Raw genomic sequence first — 22548 nt, forward strand, 5'->3', positions numbered from 1 at the left:
AACGTTAAAACGTGGTGTGGTGAAATGAGATTAGCCGCAGGAGTAATGCTTTACGGTCGCGACAACATCGTTTAGGGTTTGTAATACAGTCAGGAAAGAGGTAACTAAAGGTCTACACGAATCTAGACGTGTTCTTTAACAAATTGCCATCGTTCTTTTAATCGATCATTAGTAGTTTCTTAAATAAATCGTTTGTTTGCAAAATTAACAGACCTTTTTTTTTTTATCGACTTCAATTTATTTTATAGTTAATATATTCGTGAATTATATTCTATATCGACCTTAACATACACAAAGCATAAGTACACACACACACACACGCTATTCTTCTTGGCTTCGTAATCGAATGGAATTGATTTTCAAGGCCTCTCAAGGGTCCAACAATAGATCACTATGGTAGACGTGTCTCTCATTGATCAGAGAGATAGATAGATAAATGGATAAAAAATAATCTCTCTCTCTCTCTCTCTCTCTCTGTCTTTCTCTCACCTGAAATATCTCGTCGTATTTAGCCGTCGTGATAATCTCTTAGCCCGTTCTTGAATGACTAGAATAATCTCTCGACTAATTACTTGGAGTTTATCGTTAGATATATTTTTCGGATTAATTACTATCCGACAGTAGTTATTGAAAAATTCGATGTAATATTATCGCATCGTTTACTTTGAAAGTCCTACGATGAGAAAAGGAAGAGAGATAGAAAACAAGCGATTATTATCGGAAGGAACTCATTAGCGCGAGATCCAATTAAATCGCATCATCGGTAATAACGATAACGAGAAATGGCCCTGAGGTATTAGAATCCAGTCTTTTATATCAACCAAATCGAAAGCCGTTCATCGGCGTCTCGAACGTTGCAAATTTCGTGCCAATAGTTTTCTTTTTAGGGAGAGACTGAAAAAATATCACTCGCGTCGTTATATTTTTTCAAAACGTGAAATAACATTCTGTTTTAATTCCTCGCACCGACGTGGACCCGAGCCAAATTTTGTTATGTTATAAAAAGAAAAAACTAACTATAAATATAAATAACAGAATGATCGAACGATCCCTTTCCATTGTTAAAGGGATGAAAAATTCATTGTGGTTTTTTTAATAACGTTTATCTATTGGAATAAAAAAAATAAGCAGACGAGAGAGGGAGAGAGAGAGAGAGAGAGAGAGAGAGAGAGGGAGCAATCGAAGCGAATTCGTGGCAAGTTTGACGATTAATTACCTTCCGAGTCAGGCACCCTCTCTCTCATCCCTTTTCAAATGGGGAGTCACACGACGTGATTGACATTCGCGCGAGCGAACTTAACATACGCCGTGGTAATTCGTTCGAAAGAGTGAGAGCAATTCATTTTGAAGGATCGATACACGAAGGACACTCACAATACATACGCCATTCGCTTTTTTTCCTGCCGAAGGTCGACATTTTTCTTCCCTTTTTCCACTTAAAATACGTGTCCCACCAAGGCACCTCTCGTATTTCAACGATAATTTACTACTCGAAAAGAACTCTTCTCTTTCTCTTTCTCTCTCTCTCGTTTTCTTCATCTTTTTTCTTCTTTCTTTCTTTCTTTATTTCTTTCTTTCTTTCTTTCTTTCCTTCTATTTTCTATCCCTAAGGTACCGTATTTCGACTTCGATGACTTCGCTCGACCTCATTTATACATCTCGCACTGTACTTGTACACACACGCACACACGTTTACGCAAAAAGGGCTACGAAGGTTGACGTCTTTCCTCCTGAATTCAGATTGCTTAGGTCGACGTACAAAAGAGAAATGTCGCCTTGAGGGTCGTCCTCGAAATTCCTTTTCTATCGATCGTGATTTCCTGAGAAAATTAGAATACGAGAAAAGCCTAAGAAATGGGTCTATTTATTTTGGGATAGAAATCCTATGGACAAGAAAATATAATAAATAATGATATCGAATAATAATAGTTATTGGTTGAATTTATTGAGAGAATTAAATATGAAAAGATAATAAAATATAAATGATTATTATTTAGATGAAAATTTATTTAAGGACAATAAAGATTCCTGGTGGATGTAGAAAAACGTCGAGATTTAAACTTCAATAAGAAGAACAAGAGCAATGCTGTTAGTTATCTTTTTCCGAGTCAAGAATTGAAGCAGTTTGAAAGTCCTGCTATCAACAGACAATTCACGTTACTTTCGTAATGTTCTAGGGAAAGAAGTGTTGAACGCCATAGAAGTTAACCCGGATCTAATGCTTATGGAACTTGTATATGAAGAAAGTAGTGGCAGTTATTCCAACAACACGGAGAGAACTTTAAGACCGCAAACGAATAGCTGGATAAAACATTGTTCGTGCCTTCATTCATGCTTCTTTTACCGAAACACTGATATTTATGATGATTAGTGTTATCATAGAATTTGTCTTTATAATTGGATAACAATTACTATCAAGTTATAAACATAAATAATGATCTTAAACTATGAATTAGGGAAGAAAAAATATAAACATATGGGTAAAATTATCCGAAGCAGCAGAATACATGGCGCTGACATGGAGCATTGGTCCGTAAGTGACGTGTATGCAATTTCCGCGAATGTAACGTAGAGATTTATAGGTTTCGTGTCAATGGCACAACACAACATAAACGCAGCTCTATCGACATATTGCGATGCGTTGGAGTCAGCTCGTCTCGCAAGGCCGTCGGGATGATAGCAATAGCGACAGATCGAGAGGACGGAAGCTTATCGATGCCTTGTCAAACGTTGATCAAAACGGCTGTGTTAGCACGGATTAACGTTCATATCGTGGTTACTCGTTACACCTCCAGGCCATTCGTCGTTCATGATGAACACTTTCATGCTTGCGATTGTCCATCGGATTTCGTTACAGTTACCAATATTTAACGCATTCTCTCTTTCTCTCTCTGTTAGTATTTGCTGCGAGCTATGCATTCTGTCGGTTATATATAAATTCGATCTTTCGTTTGATAAATCGTTGACAAATTTTTTGACCAGTTTCCAAATATTATCGGTTCGATTTTTGCTAATAGTCAACTCGTTGTTTGACAGTTCAAATGATGACTCTTGTTAGATTTTAACAATTTATTATATAAACGTTACGATCATTGTTAAATTATATATCTGTCATTTTAATTGATCGCTACAAAATTGATTGTACCATTAAGTTATATATCAAAGTTTCATTTATCTTTTCTGTTGACTTTAACTTGTATGTCGAATATATACTAATTTCATTTGATCGTTTTCTGTTTCAGGTGCAGCTGACAAAAGATTGACAAGGATAATACCCATTGAAAAAGTTATAGTATGGGAAGAAAAATTCAGCTTTGATGTCATGAAATTTGGTTGGATGAGTATCGTCACGTTTGCTCCTAAAGGTAGACGAAAAATCTTATGGTAGACTTGTGAAAGACGCGCGAAACGTGCGAGGAACGTTGAATCACGACGTACTGTTCATTTGACCTATACATACATAGACACAGCGTATATGTGCATAGAAAAGACTAGTTCGGTAAAACACAGAGGACACGTTTTACGAACCTGTCAAGAGCACGAAGACGTAGGTTCAACGTTGCGTCCTTTGACCGACTGGAAGTTGAAGTATCTCGACGAGTTCTTGCTCGATGTTCCCTCAGCGCCGCTGTGTCGTACCAAGCTGGACTGTAGTGTCTAATGTAGGAGTCTCTCGTGATGCTGGCTGAAAGTACCAAATTTAGGTGAGTTTAATTGCATACTTTCAAGATGTTCGATCAAAAATACATTGAAATAGTTATGAAAATGCAATGGTAATTTTGGAATAAGTTGCAAAGGAAGAACGGATTTGGCATCGTCGTAGTTTGACTAAAAAAGGAGTGAGTAGGAGGCTCGATATCGAGGAATCTGAAAGCGTAGATATAAATGCAAACTGTCGTCGGCGTAATTTACTTTTATTAGCCGATAAATTTTCAAACCTTAGCGGTAGGAAGAGGAAAGTTAGAGGGAAAGGTAGAGGAAAGTAGAAGAACGACGACGATGGTGGCTGCGATTACGAGCGAAGGCCAATCTTCATATGCAAATCCGGCATAAGCGTAACGACTCTTCCAACGTGGTGCTGCTGGCGCTGTGATGGCGACGTACCAGAAGCCAGAAGCACAACCCTACGGGTGGTCCAAACGCGTTATCGCCTTGATAACAATTTTATTACAACGTCGGATCTTTCGATGTGGAAGGAACCAACCAAAGGAGCTTATTTCCCTCTCTCCCTCCCTCCGCCTTTCCTTTTTCCGGAACTTTGCAGACAATTTTTCAAAGTCACTCAAGAGCCGTGCATGTTCTTGCCACGTCACAGATAAGACACGTTACCTTCCTAGCCTTCTCTCTTCTTCGACTTTTCTTCTTTCCCTATAAAACGTCTATTTGTATGTAGGTATGTATATAAGAATACGAAAAGAAAAGAGAAAGAGAAAGAGAGAGAGAGAGAGAGAGAGAGAGAGAGAGAGAATTACCATCGCGTGTTGAAGATCTTAGGATAAGGTTGTTCTCCTCACTCTTGGATACTCGAATTAGCATCGGTCTGACGATAGGTAGGTGTCGTTGGCTATACATCGTGTTGCCTATGCTCTCTCTTAGCCAAGCTTTTACCATAGAATAATTAAGGAGCGAAGGCTTTAGTACATTGCACGCGTAACTCGTTACTCAGATAACGGCAACATTTCGGTCTTATCGCGACACTCCTTTTCTCTTTCTCTGTCTTACAATTAAAATCCTATGTTGAAAAAATAAGAAGAAGAAGAAGAAGAAGAAGAAGAAGAAGTAATAGTAGTAGTAAAAATACTTTTTTTTCACACATCTACTTTTCGTTGGTACGACGTGACGTTGGATAGAAAACGACGGATGAAAGTATAGAGACGAAGTAACGAACTTCGTGGCAGAAGTTACTGTCTGAACGAAGAAGACGTTACGGAATTTCTGAACAGGCAGTTCAATGGACAAGAAGCTTCTCTTTCACCCTGTCTAGTTCACTAGGTAAAACGTTGTTCCAGTCTTCCATCGAGAGAGAGAGAGAGAGAGACCACATTCTTACTCCATAAAGAGAGAGAGAAAGAAAGCTAGAAGAGAAACTGACAATGAGACTGGAATGTCACTTCATGGAAGAAGTTTCCTTTCAAAAAGAATGAAAGAAAGTAAGAAAAATAAAGAAGTGGAAGAAGAAGAAGAAGAAGAAGAAGAAGAAGAAGAAGAAGAAGAAGAACATTCGTGTAGCGGATAACTGTAACCTATATTACTCACATTTATTTTTTATTCGTCTCATATTTTTCATCAGACTTTTAACATTTCTACCTTTCATAACCATTAACCCTTAAAAGTTATCACGATAAAAAATGCCCACGACAATGTTATCACAGATGAAATTTCATTAAAGTATTTGATCTTTTATTTTGAAAATAAATACGAGAGAGAGAGAGAACATTTTTTATTATCATTCGATATTTGATGAAAATAATGGAAAAATTCATTTTTACAACGATTATATGAATGGCATCGAGATTGTCAGGGCAAATAAATTGATCACCCGCGATATAATAAATTTATGATATTTCGTTCAATGTCTTTTATCTTTACAGGGATAAAATTTCATCGGAAGGCTTTAAAAAAAATCGTCAAAGCTTCGATATGAATTTTGAACATCAATTTTCCTATATCGATGAAAAATTGATGAAAATTATTCTTAGTAAATGCACACCTGATCAAAAGGATAAATTTATTATTCTAAATATTTAATAAATCAAATGTGAATATAAAATCTGTAATTCAGTACTGCAGGGATATCATTTTAACAATATTCTTTCTCTCGTCAAAATAATTAATAAGGTTTATTAGTAAAAAAAAAAAAAAAAAAATGTTAAGTATAAAAAAAATGATACAGTTGACACCATCGCGTTTCACTCTTCCGTAACAACGACCTTTTTCGTGTTCTCTGTCTATCCTTCTCTCTCTCTTTCTCTCTCTCTCTCTCTCTCTCTCTCTTGTTATCTCTTTGTTGCTTTTAATCTGCTGATAAAAACTCACGACAGGACGGGAAAACGCGCGACTGCTGTTCGCAGTAACGGCTAGCCAGATATTTTTTTTTCATTTTTTTTTTTTTCATTCTACCCGTCTGAAGAGCTACTATGGCGGTATAAGCTGCCATCGAAAATAAAGATCGTTCTTGATTGCCAAGCGTTATCGTTGGCATTGTCGTTACCGTTACCGTTATTGTTCCCGAATTACACGTACACACGTCGAAATTCCATTAATGGCTGTTACGAGCCTCGGCCTATCTCTCTGCGTTTAAACATTTTTCTACTTTTTTTTTTCCTTTTTTTTTTTTCGCTAGAAAACTTTCCGTCCCATTTGCAAATATCTTTTTTTTTTCTCGCTAAACTTTATCCATTGTTCAATTTTGTTTGAAAACGATCAGAAAAAAAAAACAATGTAGCTTTTCTCTATCGTTTATAATTAAAGTTTTCGGACTATCAGAATAATATAAAGGAAAATGAAGGATCGATTCTATCTTTTGCACGCAGTCACTGGTAATCTATTTTCACATATCGATATTGGATACATCAAATTGTCTAGCCCGTTCCTAGAGTAATTACCAGAGAGATTAAAATGGGTACTGCGAGTGGTGGCTCGATCGACGATCGAACGCAATTATAACGAGAGAGATAGAGAGTGAACGAGAGAAAACAAGATGAATAGAGAGAAGGGAGGTGCGGGGATGGGTCATACACACATACACGCAGACAGCATACATACATATACGCTAGTCATTGCCGTCAAGCACGGTAAGAGGATGAAAAATGGTTTGATAGATACTTCAGCTACGAACAATGGGGTAATGCCATCCAGTATCCGGGTCACGCGCGTGTAGCTACGCGCGAACATGACGGCGACACGCTCTCGTCAATTCCCTCGATCCATTGCCATCCCAATCGCCATAGCAATCGCCATACCAATCGCCATACCAATCGCCATACCAATCGCCATAGCAATCCCCATCGCCGTCATAACCAAACGTCGATGACATTTACCCTTTACGAACCTACTAGCGTGCACATTTCTTTTCTTTTCTTCTATCTATCCGACAATAGGGAATATAATGGGGAACGTATTACCATTAACGAGTAAGTATAGCTATAAGGTAATCTTTTTTTTGTTCAATATTAAATTATAGTTAAGAAAAATTTACAGAAACTTCTTTTGCTTTGCCAAACTTTTTACGAATCTATGCTAAGAATTTAGAGAAACAATATATTTCTTCTTTCGCTTTTTAGTTGAAAGTTTTACAACAAGTTGATATTGCCGGAGGAAATTGTGAAATTTTCTACCCTGAGAGTTTATGAAAATTCTTCGCTTTTTTTCTCTCTCTCTTTTTTTCTTGTTTTTTGCGCCGTTAAATTAAGAAAGATAATTTATTTGTAGATTACGATTCAGGTAGTTCCTGCAATATCATCGAGCATCTATTATACGTGGATACGACAGGGAGCGTTTAGTAAGATCAAAGGATGGAGGAATATTTAGATTAGGCTTCGAAAAGACGTTGGTTCGATTATCGAAGAGAATGAAAAAGAGAAAGAGAGTGAGAGAGAGGGAGAGCGAAATGGTTGATGGCCAAGTTCCAAGTGATGTCACCAGCAGGGAAAAGAGTTAAAATTGTTGGATATTGACGCGAGAAATTGAACAATGAAAGCGATATTCCGTGTCCGTTCCGCACGTGAATATGACACGTTGATGATAGCTGGTCGGGCTGTATGCCATTCGAGCTAACCGAACGAGATCGATCCATTTGAAATTACCGATGAGAGTTCCGTCGATACAGATAACAAATAATACTCGATCCTATCTTGACTGAACATACATTGATCATTGGTCTAGAAGATGAACGTTCCAAACCACATTGTTGCGGCCCGAGAAAAAGGGGAACTACCATTAAACTACCTAAACGATCCTTATCGTTCTATATTCTTCGAATGGTATTCGATTCGCAACATCATAGTTTTTTTTTTTTTTGTTTATTCTTTTCATTTTATTTTCCGGAGAAAGGAAAAAGCGTCAGAATTTCAGCGTTCAGAACTTTCCAACGAGAGCAGTAGTAGTAGTAGTAGTAGTAGTAATAGTAGGGGCTGCGTACCTCTCGATCGTTTAATTTATTATCGCCTTCGACAAGGGGATGGGGGTGGGGAGGGGAGGTGGGAACTAGGTTGGGCTAAAGATTTACATCGTAATTAATTTTATTATGCAAAAAAGCCCCTTCGAAGCTCGTTGCGATTTTTGCATGATATTAACAACGGCAAGAAGAGATCTCTCGTCGTCGACCCTTTGAAATTAAATTAGAAAGAAGTCTGGAGGTAAGGAAAGAGAGAGACAGAGAGAGGGAGAGATAGGATAAAAAAAGAAGAAGCACGAACAACAACGTTTCTTAATAAAATTCGGTCGGTGATTCGATCGCACGCAGAATGAATTCACGCGTATTGGGTGGGGGTTCCAATTTGTATATATGGACGTATGAAATCTGGCATTTCGTAGAATTTGGAGAAAAAGCGACTGACCTCGGTCTCTGACAGGTAGTGGTATATCGATTAAATAAAATTTTTATGAATTATTCATCGAGCCACAGATCGACGTTGTGCATATAGGTAGATGCTTAGCCGCTATTTGACAAGCCTGTTGACAGCGAGTTTAAATATCGCCAGAGTGATATTAATAATTCACAGTCGATCGATATTGGATAAAAATAATAGAAGAGGGAGAGGGAGAGAGAAGGAGGAGAAGAACAAAAAAAAAAAAAAAAAGGAAAAGAGAAAAAAGAAATAGAGAATATTTCTTGTTGTTGTTGTTTTTGAAAATCGAAATGGAAGCTGTCGGGTTCGTTGGTTCGTAAAGAAATACAACGTCGGTCGAAACAAAAGGTTTTGGCTAGAAAAAGAGAGAAATAGAAAGAGCCTACTGTAAAACGTCGTTGCTTCTGCCGGAAAACGAAATACCAGCTCGTAGATTTCGGCGTAAAAGCACGAAAGCAAGCCGCCCGGATTTTTCTCCCGGTGGAACAAAGCTTCGCGTAAGCTTCGTTTGTGTCTATACGTCTATCCGTGTATGTGCTTTTCGTAAGAGATTGACAGAATGGTACACACACACACAGATAGATAAAAACATACGCGAACGTATAGGATGAGAGTCGGTAACTATTTCCAGATGAAGTAACACTTTATTTCCTAGGTAATTTCTCTAGGTAAAAAGATATGAATTAATTACATTTGCTGTTCGTTCTACAAATTTTCTTCATTATTTTCTTTCGCGTTTCTTTCATTGACTTACTGATTGAATTTTTATATATAAGTCGTTTGTACGTGGAAAATAAGGATTTTGAGAAAACGATGAGAGTATTTAAATGGTTTAGCTCAATGCATATTTTGCAAGAAAAGCGAAAGCGAAAAAGAGAAAGGGAGGGAAAGAAGGGAGGGAAAGAAGGGAGGGAAAGAAGGAAGGGAGAATAGGACGGGGAAGCCAACTCTCAAAGGATAGAAACGAATTAAATCCGATGTAAAGGCGAGAGTGCGGAGAGAAAACGAAACGATGGAAACACGTAATGAACTTGCAGCAGTAACAAGCAATAGCAATAGTAACACCAGCACGTAAAAGCTGCGTCGAGTCGAGAAGGAAAGCTGCGCGAGAGTCGCGTGTCTTGGATAACGTGCCAACGAACTACCGTCTACCTACCTAGTCTGTGTTTCCTCTACAATTTCCACCAATTAGTTTCCATTTTAACGCTGAAAGACGTCGACTGAGTGGCAGACGGTTTAAAAACGAAACCAGGGTTATTTCTTTCAGAGTTAACTTTTCCCACGCTACCGCATATATACTTTATACTTTAAATAAATATTCATTTATGTGTGGTTACATACCGAGTACCGAACAATTTCAACTGGAATTCTTCGAGTTTAAGCATTTGCGGGAAAGAAACAATAAAATTCAAACGCCCGCTAAATACTTTTTTAATTACTTCTTTTTACAAGAATAATATTTCAAATAGATATCGGTTTTGTAACACTTGATCAAAATCTTTTGGCTAAAGTTGCAAGTTCATCTAATTGTTGATGAAAGTTCCAGATAAAAGTGGAGAAAAATTGTAAGAATAAAGAAGCTGTAGAAGCTATAAAAGCCGAGTAAGAGGAGAATGGCTTTTAAACGCGAACGATACCGCGGCAAATCGTGGCGATAAATTAACTCCGTTGGTGGCCTGGTTAAGTACTTCTTGTCGTAGGGTCGTCGTCAACTTGTAAAACAGCAGGAAGTAGCCGTGACTATGTAAGAGAGGAAGGTGACGCCCACTAAATGCTTTCTCGAACTTCCGATTATCCTGGCCGTGTAATTGAATATGGAGGAGACATCACGGATAAGGTATAAAACAAAGATGAAGAAGAAACTGAGGAAAGGTTAATAGTGTTTCGTTCTTCCATTAGGATCGATCTATATAAAGCGTCGACAAGAAAACAAGGCTTATACAAAAATACCAAAATTATAAACGATTTATTTTTCTATAAAATCCAAAAAATACATGGGAAAAGGATAGTGTATAAAATAATAATTTTGAAGGAGATTATTCGTGAAAAAAAAAAAAAAATGCCAGGATCACTTTGACACAACTCGTTATACGCGAGATAATGAATATCATCCTTTTAATAGCATAATCTCTTGTGGAATGCACGGATAGCTCGTAGATCTCGTGCGAGCGTTTAATACGGGCGCAAAATGGCTGCGAAGCATTACGAATGGATGCTGTAACATTGCTCCTCAAATTTTACACACTTTTCTTTCCTAGTTGTAGCATCGACCTCGCTAAAGTTGTTGCTAGAAGCTACAATTTTACGTTCTCGCGTAAAAGAACAATTTTCTTGCGACGAATTTGGTTGGTTGTCTCACAATTCCCGCTTCCTTTCTCTCGGATAAAATAAATTTCAACTTATAAAGAAAGGAAACATTGGAAATTCTAATCTTTAATCAAATTTCGCAGCATCGCGTTGTACCTTGCACTTCGCCAGAGTTCTATCAAATTCTTGATAAGTCAAATCTCTTTTTGGTGAAAATGTTCAACTCCAGGCGGTAGTTGGAAGGAAAATGTTAGTAGGAAAATCGTGAAAAGTACTGCACGAAATATCTCTATAGGTTTTTCTCGATGTTTGCGTCGACCGATCGTTTCCGCCCTTCGAATTTACCCTTTTTCTACTTTTCTCTTTCTTTTTCGTTCGACGATGGTAGACAAGTAGAAAATCGCTAGTTCGCCAGCAATGGATCGCTACTAATTTGCACACTGTCTCTCTCTCTCTCTTTCCTTCTGCCACCATCCATCTCTATCTTTGCAACTTTTTTCTTTTTTCCTTCCTTCCTTCCATCCTACTCTCTCTCTCTCTCCCTCTTCGTTTTCCATGTTTACATGAATGTAGAGGAAAAAAAGAAAGGTACGAGCAAGGAAAGTAGAAAAAAAGGAGATAATGACGGCACTGCGCCACAATTGCGCTGTCTATCGGGCCTGCTTTTTTACCTACCAACCTTTTCCCTCTCTCGACAACCCTTACTACGTATTTACTTCACGAAAATAGCAATCCTTCGATACTCTTCATTCCTTCTCTCTCTCTTCCTTTGTTTTCTTTTTTCATTAGCTCGCTACGCCGAGCAAATATCGTCTTCCCCCTTCTCATCCCGTTGCTTTTCCGTTTTACCTCGTTCTCCGATCCCGTCGAATAACGACCATCCTTTCGGATCGAACTTTCGAAAGTACTGGAATGATTTAGTCGCAAAGAATGGCTTTTAATTTTGGTCGTTAACGCTTTATCGTACTTTTCTTGATAATCGAATGATATCGTTGTTTCGATAGTTCGAATAATATTTTCTTTCTTCGAAGTTCCTTACGAAAGGAAACAGATTTAGTTTTTTCCATTTTCGCGATATAAAAATATAGAAAATATATATATAAGTATATCAATGACCAATAAAGAGAAGATGTATTCGAATAGAAAGTGAAAATACGATTTGACAAAGTTTGCCAATATTCGTGGAATCGGGAAAGGTTCTTCATTATATTCTCGAATTCCCGTCAGCTGCTGGTAATAACAATTTCTCGTGGTTGCTATCCAAATCGATTTCTTTCGCGTGAAACGTCAACGATACTTAACCAACCCTTTTGTTCGATGATGATAAAAAAAAAAAAAAAAGAGAAAAAAAAAGGAGAGAAAAGAAGACAAATCGAAAGAAAGAGAAAGAAAATATTCTGGAATATCCGTGACGACGTATCGACTTTTTGTTAGGTTACCGGTCGAAGAAACAAGAATATCCCTTCCACCATCTTTTTCTTTCTATTTTCTTTCTTTCAGAAAACTCCGAAGTATCTTTCTCCCTCTTTCTCTCTATCTCGACAAGAGTTTTTCCATCTGCGGAAAGTTTGCCACTTCGCGGGAGATGTCTGAAAATCCGAAGGGTCCATGCTATCGCTATCTTTCTCTTTTCCTTGTTCTTCCTTCATCCTCGACCTTCTTTTCTCGTCTGGTTACGATAAAACGCAACGACCATTCTTTTTCCCTTCTATCTCTTCTTCTTTCTACAATCTTTCTAAAACAGTATTATCCGCGATAAAGCTTTGCAGTACAAACAAATAGTATATCACGAAATTTAATCGTTTCTATTGCTTCTAAATAAAGCAACAATTTTCGATAATTCAAGAACAAACAAGGACAAAATCGGCGAAAGGTTAAGCTGGTCAATTTGTCGTCGACGAGCTTGTTCGACAAACAATCCAACTAAACTACCCTAATCTTAATCCACAAGAGTATTTCTTCGATGGTTAGAAAATAGTGGTTGCATCAAATGGGTGAAGCTTTACGGTACTTTTGCGTAGTCGTTATCGAATTTCCTATGTGTTTTTCCATCGTCGAATTAGAGCCAGGAATCGCGGGATATCGGGGTCGTCGTCGTCGTCGTCGTCGTCGTCGGCGGCGGCGCGTTTCGTTCGAGGGAATGTCCGGAAAAAAATAGACAAGTAAAAAAAAAGAGAAAAGAGGGCTGCCGATCGGACGTGACGAGCATCCCACATGCCGTAAAAATTCATGGATCGAAATTTACGAGAGAAGTGGGTGCCACCACCCCTACTACTACTACTTTGCTGCTACGGCGGATAGCTTCGAAATTTCCGATTAACGATCCACACACACGCACACACACACTCGTTCATTCTCTTTCTTTCTTTCTTTTGTACCGGCATGGTTATCGTCCATCGATTCGTGGCTTTTTCACTGGAGCTTCTTCATCTCCCCCTTCGTCCGCTTGCTCCCCCTTTTTAGGTAGTACCGACCGCCGCCCGTCGCTTTTACGACTTATCGATAAATAAGTGTGCTCGTTCGCGCGATAAAAGTCGATATTCGCACTGCCAACGGAATTAGAGGCGTAATTGGAAATTTGCCATCGAGTGTAGTGCGTTACCAATCCCCTTCAGGGATTCTTTCTATTGGACCGAATGTTTCTCTCTCCCTCTCTCTCTCTCTCTCTCTCTCTCTCTTCCTCTTTCTCTTTCTCTTTATATCATCGAGTTTTCATTGGCTTTATTCGCGCCTTCTCTCATCTACCTACCTGTCTCCGACCGTTTCTCCTATTTCTCTCAACTTTTCTACAATTTCGTTAGTCGCAAACAAAAATAAACGCGTCAAACCTGTCGTTATAATATTGACAAAATTATTACAAATATTAACGAGATATTTGCGCGCTTACCAGAAAGGAAATACCTTTTCTTTTTTTTTTCATTACAATTTAATTGCTAAATTTGTGAACTCTCTCTCTCTCTCTCTCTCTCTCTCTTTCTCTTTCTCTATTTTTGATTTGGTTTGTTTTTCATTTAAATTTGACGAGTCTTTTGAAGAATCTACGTAATACTTTAATTTTTCATTTAACGTAGAAACGATATGTTTGCGAGATTAACATCGTATTTCGAGAAGTTACCTTCCTTCTCGTAAATGGAACATATAACGAGAGAGAAGATGGAAGATGTTCTCGATTACATGGCTCGTCTAAGGTTTTCCGAAGGACCTTTACTCCTCCTTACCGCCCACGGCCATTCTCCTAAATATTTTCTATGTCCACAAGGAACCATCCTTTCTTAGTATTCGTCTCGTGAGTTTAGGTTCGCTCATTAAATTAAATCACGTCGATAACCTCGATGGAACACGCCCAAACTCATAAACACACATACACGCGTACATAAAATACGTATAACTCGAGTTATACCCTAACCATTGGGGTGTGGTAATACATAAATATATATACAACACATAGATAGATATTATAGATGATATATAAAAGATGTTAATATTCATAGATGATATTTAGGATCGAAATTGAACGTATAAACTGAAAGATATAAATGTTCGTTAAAAAACCATTCCAATTAAGTTAACTTTGAGGATGATTATTATCAATGATACGTGCGTTAACATAGCGTGGTTAGCAACAAGGTATATGGTACAAGAGAGTAGAAAGAGAGGGTTAGAGAGAGAGAGAGAGAGAGAGAGAGAGAGAGAGAGAGGAAGGTGCGCTCGTTAGCAAACACTCTCTCATTATTTATCATTCGTTAAATTCGACCATTCGAACGATAGGCTAATCGATATTTATAACGTGTTATATAATGACACTAATACATAACTATATGTATAGATATAGGTATATATGTAGGTAATAAAACGATCGCACAGGGAAATGTGAAAATTACAGAAATATCCCCAGAGTTTTTCCGTGCAACGACGAACTCGAGCTAGCTAGTTGAGAGTCGGCATATCGAACGAAAAGAAAGAGAACAAAAATCAGTTCACTCTTTATCTCTCTCTCTCTCTCTCTCTCTCTCTGTCTCTCTCTCCCTGTTAACCCTTCGGTATCGTAAACGGAAACGGGTCGCGAGAAAGCCGTTAATCCCACGACATTAATTTTAATATCCCGAGCGGCTTGTCCTCGCGAGAAAACGTTACCGCGTAGTAGTAGTAGTAGGTATATTAGTTAGCTTTTTCCTATTTTTTTTTCTTTCCTACCTCTACGGTTGTTTTTTTTTTTTTTTTTTTTTTTTTTTTATTTATATTCCTTTTAGAAAGAGGGGAAAAAGCTCGGGGGAAAAAAAAAAAGGAAAGAGAGAAGAACTGCGGTGGCGGTTGCAGTCGCGGAGTTGTGCTTATCGAAAAATAAACGCGTAAAAGCGTGAACAAAGAGAAAGTGGAAGAGGGAGAGAGAGAGAAAGAGAGAGAGAGAGAGAGAGAGAGAGAGTGGATTGGCGAGGAAAGCAATTGGCACGTAACCGTCGCTAATTCCAAACGAAATATATTCAAGGAAAGCTCTCACCGAGAGAAATAAGCTTCCTTCGAGCACCATTACCGCGTTAATATTAGCTTCAGTATGGGACATCTGGCTCGTTCGAGTCGGTCTACCGCGCTCTCTCGATATCGGTTTCTTTCTTTTTTTTTCTTTATTTTCCTTTTAACTTTCTTTCTGTTCGAATGCGAAGAATATAAAAGAAAGTAAAGTAAAGGAAAAAAAAAAAAGAAAAAGAAAAAAATCAAGGAGAGAAAGAAAGAAGAAAAATCGTTTCTCCGTTGGAGAGAAGCTCTTAGGATCAGAAGGACGATTATGGTAGAGAAGAAACGCACCTTGTCCTCGCATATCGAAGCAAGGAATATTGCCAATTTTATTTAATTTATTCGATCGGATTCGAGAGAGCTCTCGAATCTTTGTCTGTGTCTGCGTCTCTGTGTGTGTCTGTTTTATAAACGAAAAAGGGACCGATGGGAAACGATTTCGTTGGAAAATTATTCGCTGGACCTTTCGAATACATTCGATAAGACGAAAAAAGCTCCCAACGAATCTCGTTAGTTTTTTAATCATACAAAATCGTAGGATTTTTTTTGTAGTTTAAATTACAGATTGATAGCGCGTATTCGGATCCCAATGGTAAATACTTCTTTTTTTTATGCTTCCACATATATCACTTTTTTTTTCTTCTTTTTTTCTCCCCCTCTTTCTCTCTCTCTCTCTTTCTATCGTTTTTCAAAAAAGCAAATCAACCACTTTATTTAAATTACATGTGTGCAGAAGAGAACGTATAAATATTGCAGGTCGATTTTATTGATAAATATTTTTACAGAAACGATTTTATTCGATAACTTTGATCAACGTTAAAGAACGATTTTTGATCTTTGAACTTACCAAAGAGATATTTCTCTCGATAGCTGACGGTGGTTGGACTGGACTGTGAAAGGTAACAGAGAGAGAGAGAGAGAGAGAGAGACATTTCGAAATGCTTGCGCGTTTCAGCCTATTTCGTTTTCACGTCGAATCAAATAAAGTCGGATTCCTTTGCCATGGTTCGTTCTCCTTCAATCTCGTTTTGCTTCTAGCTTTCTCTCTCTCTCTCTCCCTCCGAGCACACTTGTACGTCATTTCGTGTTACAGCGCGCCCGCGAGATAACTCTACTCTGCAGTGATTTTATCTAGCAAAACGTACGTGTATAAATCCATTCGTTTGTTCTTTCATATTTAATCGAAATTCCAGACATATTCTGAATATCGAATTGTAAAATGTAATAAAATGGGAAAGTATCTGACGTATACGATTTTGAAATTTTTCTAATAAATCGAATAAAATTCATTAGTTCTTCAATTAATTTCATTATAGAGCTCGATAATAATAGGCAAACTTAGACATCGATAAGAAGAATTGAAAATTTCGTTTGATTTTTTTTTTTTTCAAAAAAAAAAAGACAACAAATTATTTCCCGTATTGATTGAGAAAGAGAAAGAGAGAGAAAGAGAGAGATTGTGATATCATCATTAACCTCGGTGGAAAAAACGGCAGAAAAGGGGACACAGGCAAAGCAGAGCAGTCTAGACCAGGGTAGAGCAGAGCAGAGCAGAGTAGACGATTTTCCGCTTTGACAGTGGAAAAAGTTGGAGCGAAGCCCAACGTAAATCCTGGCTGTTCGTTTTCCCATCGACGTCCCGGGCATAGCAGCTGCACCATTCGAATATTCGAGAGTGTTGGACCACGTTACAGCATTCGTCAACGACGACGTAAACGAAAATGAGACGAAGACGGAGACGAAGACGAAGAAGAAAGCGTCGACCATTCGGAGCTCGTTAAGATACTCTCGAAATCTTCGTCGAGTTGTTCGATCACTACCTCCTTCCCATCCTCCCTTTCTTCCACCCTCTTTTACACCCTTTTCCCTTTTTCTACCAACCGACCAAGTGGAAGGTGTTTTTCTTTGAACGGAGAATTTATCTTTCCTGGCCCTCTCGCCAAAAAGAAAAAGAAGCGTAAAAGGAGGACGAGAAAGTCGAGAGTGCGACGATCCTCGACCTTTACCTTCACGACCCTTCGACTCGATCGACAGGAATTTTATCACTCTCTAGAGTGACAAGAGAGAAAGAACACGGACTACGGCGTATATATACGATCGATTTAATGCTTTAACGCAATTTGTTAAATTACTTATATGTTTTTCTTTCTATTATTTCATTGAAATAAATTGAATAGCATCCAAACGGAACGACGACCCATGTTGATAAATTAAAAAACGTGTTTTACGTTAATTAAACATCTTATTTGCAAATAGTTTTGTTTATATTCTCAAAAAAAGTTAATTAACATTCTGAGAGATAAACGCGTGTAATACTAAATTTATCTTTACAACAACACAATTTTAGCTGCGTTGGGAATATTTTTTTACTGGGATAAAAGCTGCAACGAATCTCTCGTTGGATAGCAGCTACTTTCTTTCCATTAGCGTTGAGCTTTTGTAATTATTTTTCTTTTAGAGAGTTGGTTGGTTTGTACTTTTTAAGGCATCACAAAGACTCAATGGTTATAAACAAAGCGCGACAGGTGCTCTCGATGTTCGGAGATCGATCTTGAGAACTTGGATTGTCCTTCGTTTTTTCGAGAATTGAATCACGGACAAACAACAATTACGAAAGCAAGAGGGAAAAGAGGGAAAAGACGGAGGGAGAGAAGGGTAAGTTGGAGTGGTCGAGCGCTCGATGCGAAGCAAAAGCCTTTCAAAACCGTGCTTGACCTCAATGTAACGACTTTCCGAGGTGCTTCAATGGCCAACTCCCTAGCTGCCGACTTATAAATCAAAATAAAGATTCTAAAAGTGAGGAACCAAAGGCTGAGAGAACTTTCTAAGACGCCTCTACCCCTTTATCAACAATTCCTTTGCATTTACACTTTTATTCTCTTTATTTATTCGAAACGTTTATCACTGCAAACGTTTTTATAATAAACTTTCTTTTTTTTTTCTTTTACAACGTTATTTTTATTCTGAATTTTGTTGAAAAGATATAATAAATAAAATGTTTCAAGTTTGATCGAGATTTTACAATTACATAGATTTGATACATCGAAGCTTTTTCTCGAAAAATCAAGCGGGCAGAAGTTGAAGAAGAAAGCATTTCCGGCAGTGGTAAATCGCGCGGCATAAAGGGCTCTCGAAGGGCACTCGACCTTGATGTAACGACTTTGCACGCGCTCGTAACTCGATATCGGCGAAATCCCCTTATCGTGCGACAACAGATCCACCGATCGAACCCCTCGAGCTTAACGTTGTTCAATCTTCCAAACGTTTTATAATTTGTCTTTTTATCAATCATAACGTCAACAAGTCGCGTCAACTTTTTCTCCATTGCGATATGATTTTAATTATTATTTATATCGAGTTTTAATTGAAGTGTCAACTTTTGTTCTACCTCGTTTCTCCTGCAACTTGATGAAATGAAAATTTGTTCACATGAAAAAAGAAAAAAAAAGATAATAAAAAAAAAAAAAAAAATAGTAAAATACATTTTCTTCGATTAGAAAAACAATTTGATGGCGATGGAATTGGTATCGTAGCAAAAATTTACAAAATCACTAGACTAAATTTGTAGACAAACTCGCGAAGAACTCAATGAAGAAAATGTAAAACGAGCCAACAAATATTTTATAAAGAAAGAAAGAAATAGGGGGGTATGTCCTGCGAGAAAAAGTCAACGCACGTCCCATAGCACACATCCTCCCCATCTTTCTAATTTAAAGTCACGTTCATTCCTCGTATCTTTCTTTTTTCTTTTTTTTTTTTCCTTTCTTTTTCCTCTATTTCTCTATTTCTCTGTTCATCTTTCTGTTCCTCTATATGTGTCTCGGGTTCGCGTTGGGCCACACAGAGAGAGAGATAGAGAGAGAGAGAGAGAGCCGTTTTTCCGTAAACGCGAGGGTAGGTCGAATGGTTATACGGTGGGGTTATATGGCGGGGTTATACGGCGGGGTTATACGGCGGGGTTATACGACGCGAAAATGCCGCACGCCGGCTAATACGGCAACCGTGGCAGAGAATATCAGAACACGACGACGTCATAGGACCAGGCTGAATGTAAAATTGCATATTCATGCGATAGGCAGCGACCAGAGAGTATCTTTGTGAAATACGGACTCACCTATAGACAGTTATACTCGTACACACTTATATAACACATACGCGTACTATGCACTTGCCTTTATATGTACAGATATACCTACATGTAATATCTCTTACACATTCACACTCATATATACGAAATTCATCACGTATCTACTTTTATGTATAGACAGATACATACACGAAGACGAATTTACACGGTCGACGATATGAAGACAGTAAAATAGTAGTTGGTGCGTGCGGTGGCAAGAACGTATCGTAATCTGGTGATGACATTCGTAAAATTTGTTACACCAAGTCAATTCCAGAACTGTACTATTACCGTACGCTTGAGAAAAGTTATAGAAATACATCGTTCTTTTGTAAACGGCACGCGTTTCCGCTACAGTTTGCCAATCCTCTTTTCTTTTCTACCTTTTTTTTCTTTCCTCCTAGTCATACTATTCTTTTATCGGATAACAACGAATTCATTTAATTAATTAAAACGTTCAAATCTTAAAGACATTTTTTGTTTTATTTTTGTGAACTTTAACCAACGATGATTATGAATAATAAAAATTTACGAGGATAATAAACCTTTTTATCATAAACTTGTGTAGGAAATTATTTTTTCATCATTAAAAGTTACGAATACAAACGTCCGGAAAGGATTTGACGGATTTCTCGCATTATATCTCATTAATTATTATTCCTGCATCCGGTTTCCCAATTCTCTCTTTTCCTTCTTTTCGTTTTTTCTTTTTCTTTTTTTGTATTTCATTCATTTCATTTTCGAGAATTCGCAATACGTTTTCAAAACCAACATTTGAAGTTTATCCATTACAGGAAAATAATTACAATGGTGTATAAAATGATTGCAGTTTAGGAGAATGAGAGAGAGAAAAATTAAGGGAATAATTTTTCCTGTTCGTTTAAAATCATTGTACAAATTTATGGTAAAATATTTGCTTTCGAATTTTGTTTTTTTCTGTTTTTTTTTTTTTTTTTTTTTTTTAACCGCTTTGATATTTTATTTACGCGAAAGTAATAATTTATCATTTGTTCATATTTCAATAGATAGAAAATATCGTTCGACGAAAAAGAAAGAATATTTTTTAAAGTGTGACCATTATCTGAAGAAGTTAAAAAATGGAAAACGAACTGGATAATCGTATAATCGTATAATAAGTAAAATTGGATGAAACTGTTATTGTTATCGCGTGATATACATATAAACTTTTCATCCCTATCTGCTGCAAAGATAATGCACTCTTTTTATATTGAGCTTTATTCGTTTCTGTATACGGTACGTAGACCGTATCGGATAAAACGGCGATATGTATGTATATTTATGTATAACCATTAAATAGTTATTTCAAAAACATATGCTCCTCCTTGGTTTCTCCGTCAACGATGATAACGCATACATACGATCGTAACGTTACACCTTACATTAGGAAAATAAAACGAATCAACAACATTTCTAAGACGAGCCATATGTTGTATAAAAGTACCAATTATATTGGTATGAATTTTATTGCAAAAGAATATTTTATTTGACATGAATGATAAGAAAATTGGTCTCGAAAGAATCGACCGATCTTGTCTCGAGAGCATTGTGAGATGCAAAGGAATACCAAGCAAGTACAACTTGTAAGAATAATCATTGTATTTTTATTATATCTAGCGTAGATGCAAGTACTACTCCTGCGAGACCCACTTTTCTAATATCGTTTATGTAAAATTATATTTCTTTAACAATAAAATGTTCTTTCACAATGAAATTGATTTGAAAGTATAATAATCCTAAAATAGGTTTTTTATGTAGAACAATTTAGAAACTCTCTCTTTGCATTGTAAATAAATATTATAAGTTATTTAACATTTACAGTAAGAATGGATATGGTTTACATTATGGTTAACATTTCTTTAGGTGACTGTACGTACGTGAAAGAAGTTTCGTGTAAAAGATCATATTGAGCTTTTCATAGGAAGCTATGAAGATTCTCTGAAAATGTAACGATCCTCTAAAAAGGTATATAGAACGATCACGGTGGAATATCGTAGAAAGATAGAGAAAAAGGATAGGTGAAAGGTGAGATGATATCGAGACTCCTAAGAAGGTCGTTGCATATAAAATTGCATATTCATATGTACGTTGAGATCTAGTACCGTCGTCTCGTATGGCACACATGGGAAAAGAGAGGATGACAATTTTCAAGGTGTCGTCCTTGAAAATGATCCTGGATTTATTCCCGTGTCTGATTTTTCACCATGGGTACATTCATGCAACACACGTGTGTGCATTCACTTGAGTCTTTTACGATGCCATCGAAGAGTTTCTCAAGGTACATTCGTGGTCGAGTCGTTTTCTCTTTCTTTTATAGTATAAAAAGATGAAGATAGGAATGGAAAAGTAGAGAAGAACGGCAAGTGGATTTTTCGACGTTCTATTCTCGCTTCGGTTTAAACCTTATTGCTTTTCCACTCAATGATTCCCTTGAAAAGGAGAATACGAATACGACTATGTCTTGGATAATATCAGATCTTTTTCTCATATGGATATGCAATATCATTCTTCTTTCAAATCTATTACAGAGTCAATTTTAAAATCGATAATACGAGCTCTTACTTTTATTTAATTAATTCATTTCATTTTTATCAGGAAGTATTATTATATAATATCTACGTATGTTGTGTGCACATATTAAATAAAATGGGGGGAGGAAATAAGTATGCGACAATATAATTTTAATGAATTTCATTTAACTTGCATTAAATCAAATCAAATCAAATCAATGGAATTTCTTCTTAAAATTATTATTTCCTATTTCATTTTTTGTCTTGCTTACGAATTTCACTTACTATTCGTTTCATTTTATTTACTCGAAATTTGTCAAACTAATTTTGCAGTTAACCGATTAAAGAATATTTCGTATTAAGCATTTGAAATTTGAACGAATCGAAAAGTCTCGTAAATCAGGATTGAAAGGGTCAAAGGCGGAAAGTAAAAAAGAAAGAAAGAGAGCGATAGAGAGCGATAGAGAGAATATAGCGATAGCAAGAAGTACGTTGCGCTCGTTTA

General features: G+C 37.1%; 1 protein-coding gene and 1 long non-coding RNA gene across 2 annotated transcripts in view; one reads left to right on the plus strand and one right to left on the minus strand.

The window, feature by feature from the left end:
- LOC149030763 (uncharacterized) overlaps positions 1 to 3517 on the plus strand; it is a 53845-nt gene extending 50328 nt beyond the window's left edge. The window contains exon 3 of the long non-coding RNA XR_016178320.1: positions 3243 to 3517. This is a non-coding gene — a long non-coding RNA (uncharacterized LOC149030763). The remainder of the gene's footprint in view (positions 1 to 3242) is intronic.
- LOC107069200 (disintegrin and metalloproteinase domain-containing protein 10) overlaps positions 1 to 22548 on the minus strand; it is a 113229-nt gene that overhangs the window by 77662 nt on the left and 13019 nt on the right. Inside the window, exon 3 of the mRNA XM_015326290.2 lies at positions 3529 to 3685. Coding sequence (XP_015181776.2) covers positions 3529 to 3685 — 157 coding nt within the window. The remainder of the gene's footprint in view (positions 1 to 3528; positions 3686 to 22548) is intronic.

This window comes from Polistes dominula, unplaced genomic scaffold (assembly GCF_049000335.1).
Source record: "Polistes dominula isolate Pdom_NZ unplaced genomic scaffold, Pdom_raw_medaka contig_24, whole genome shotgun sequence".
Taxonomy (NCBI): domain Eukaryota; kingdom Metazoa; phylum Arthropoda; class Insecta; order Hymenoptera; family Vespidae; genus Polistes; species Polistes dominula.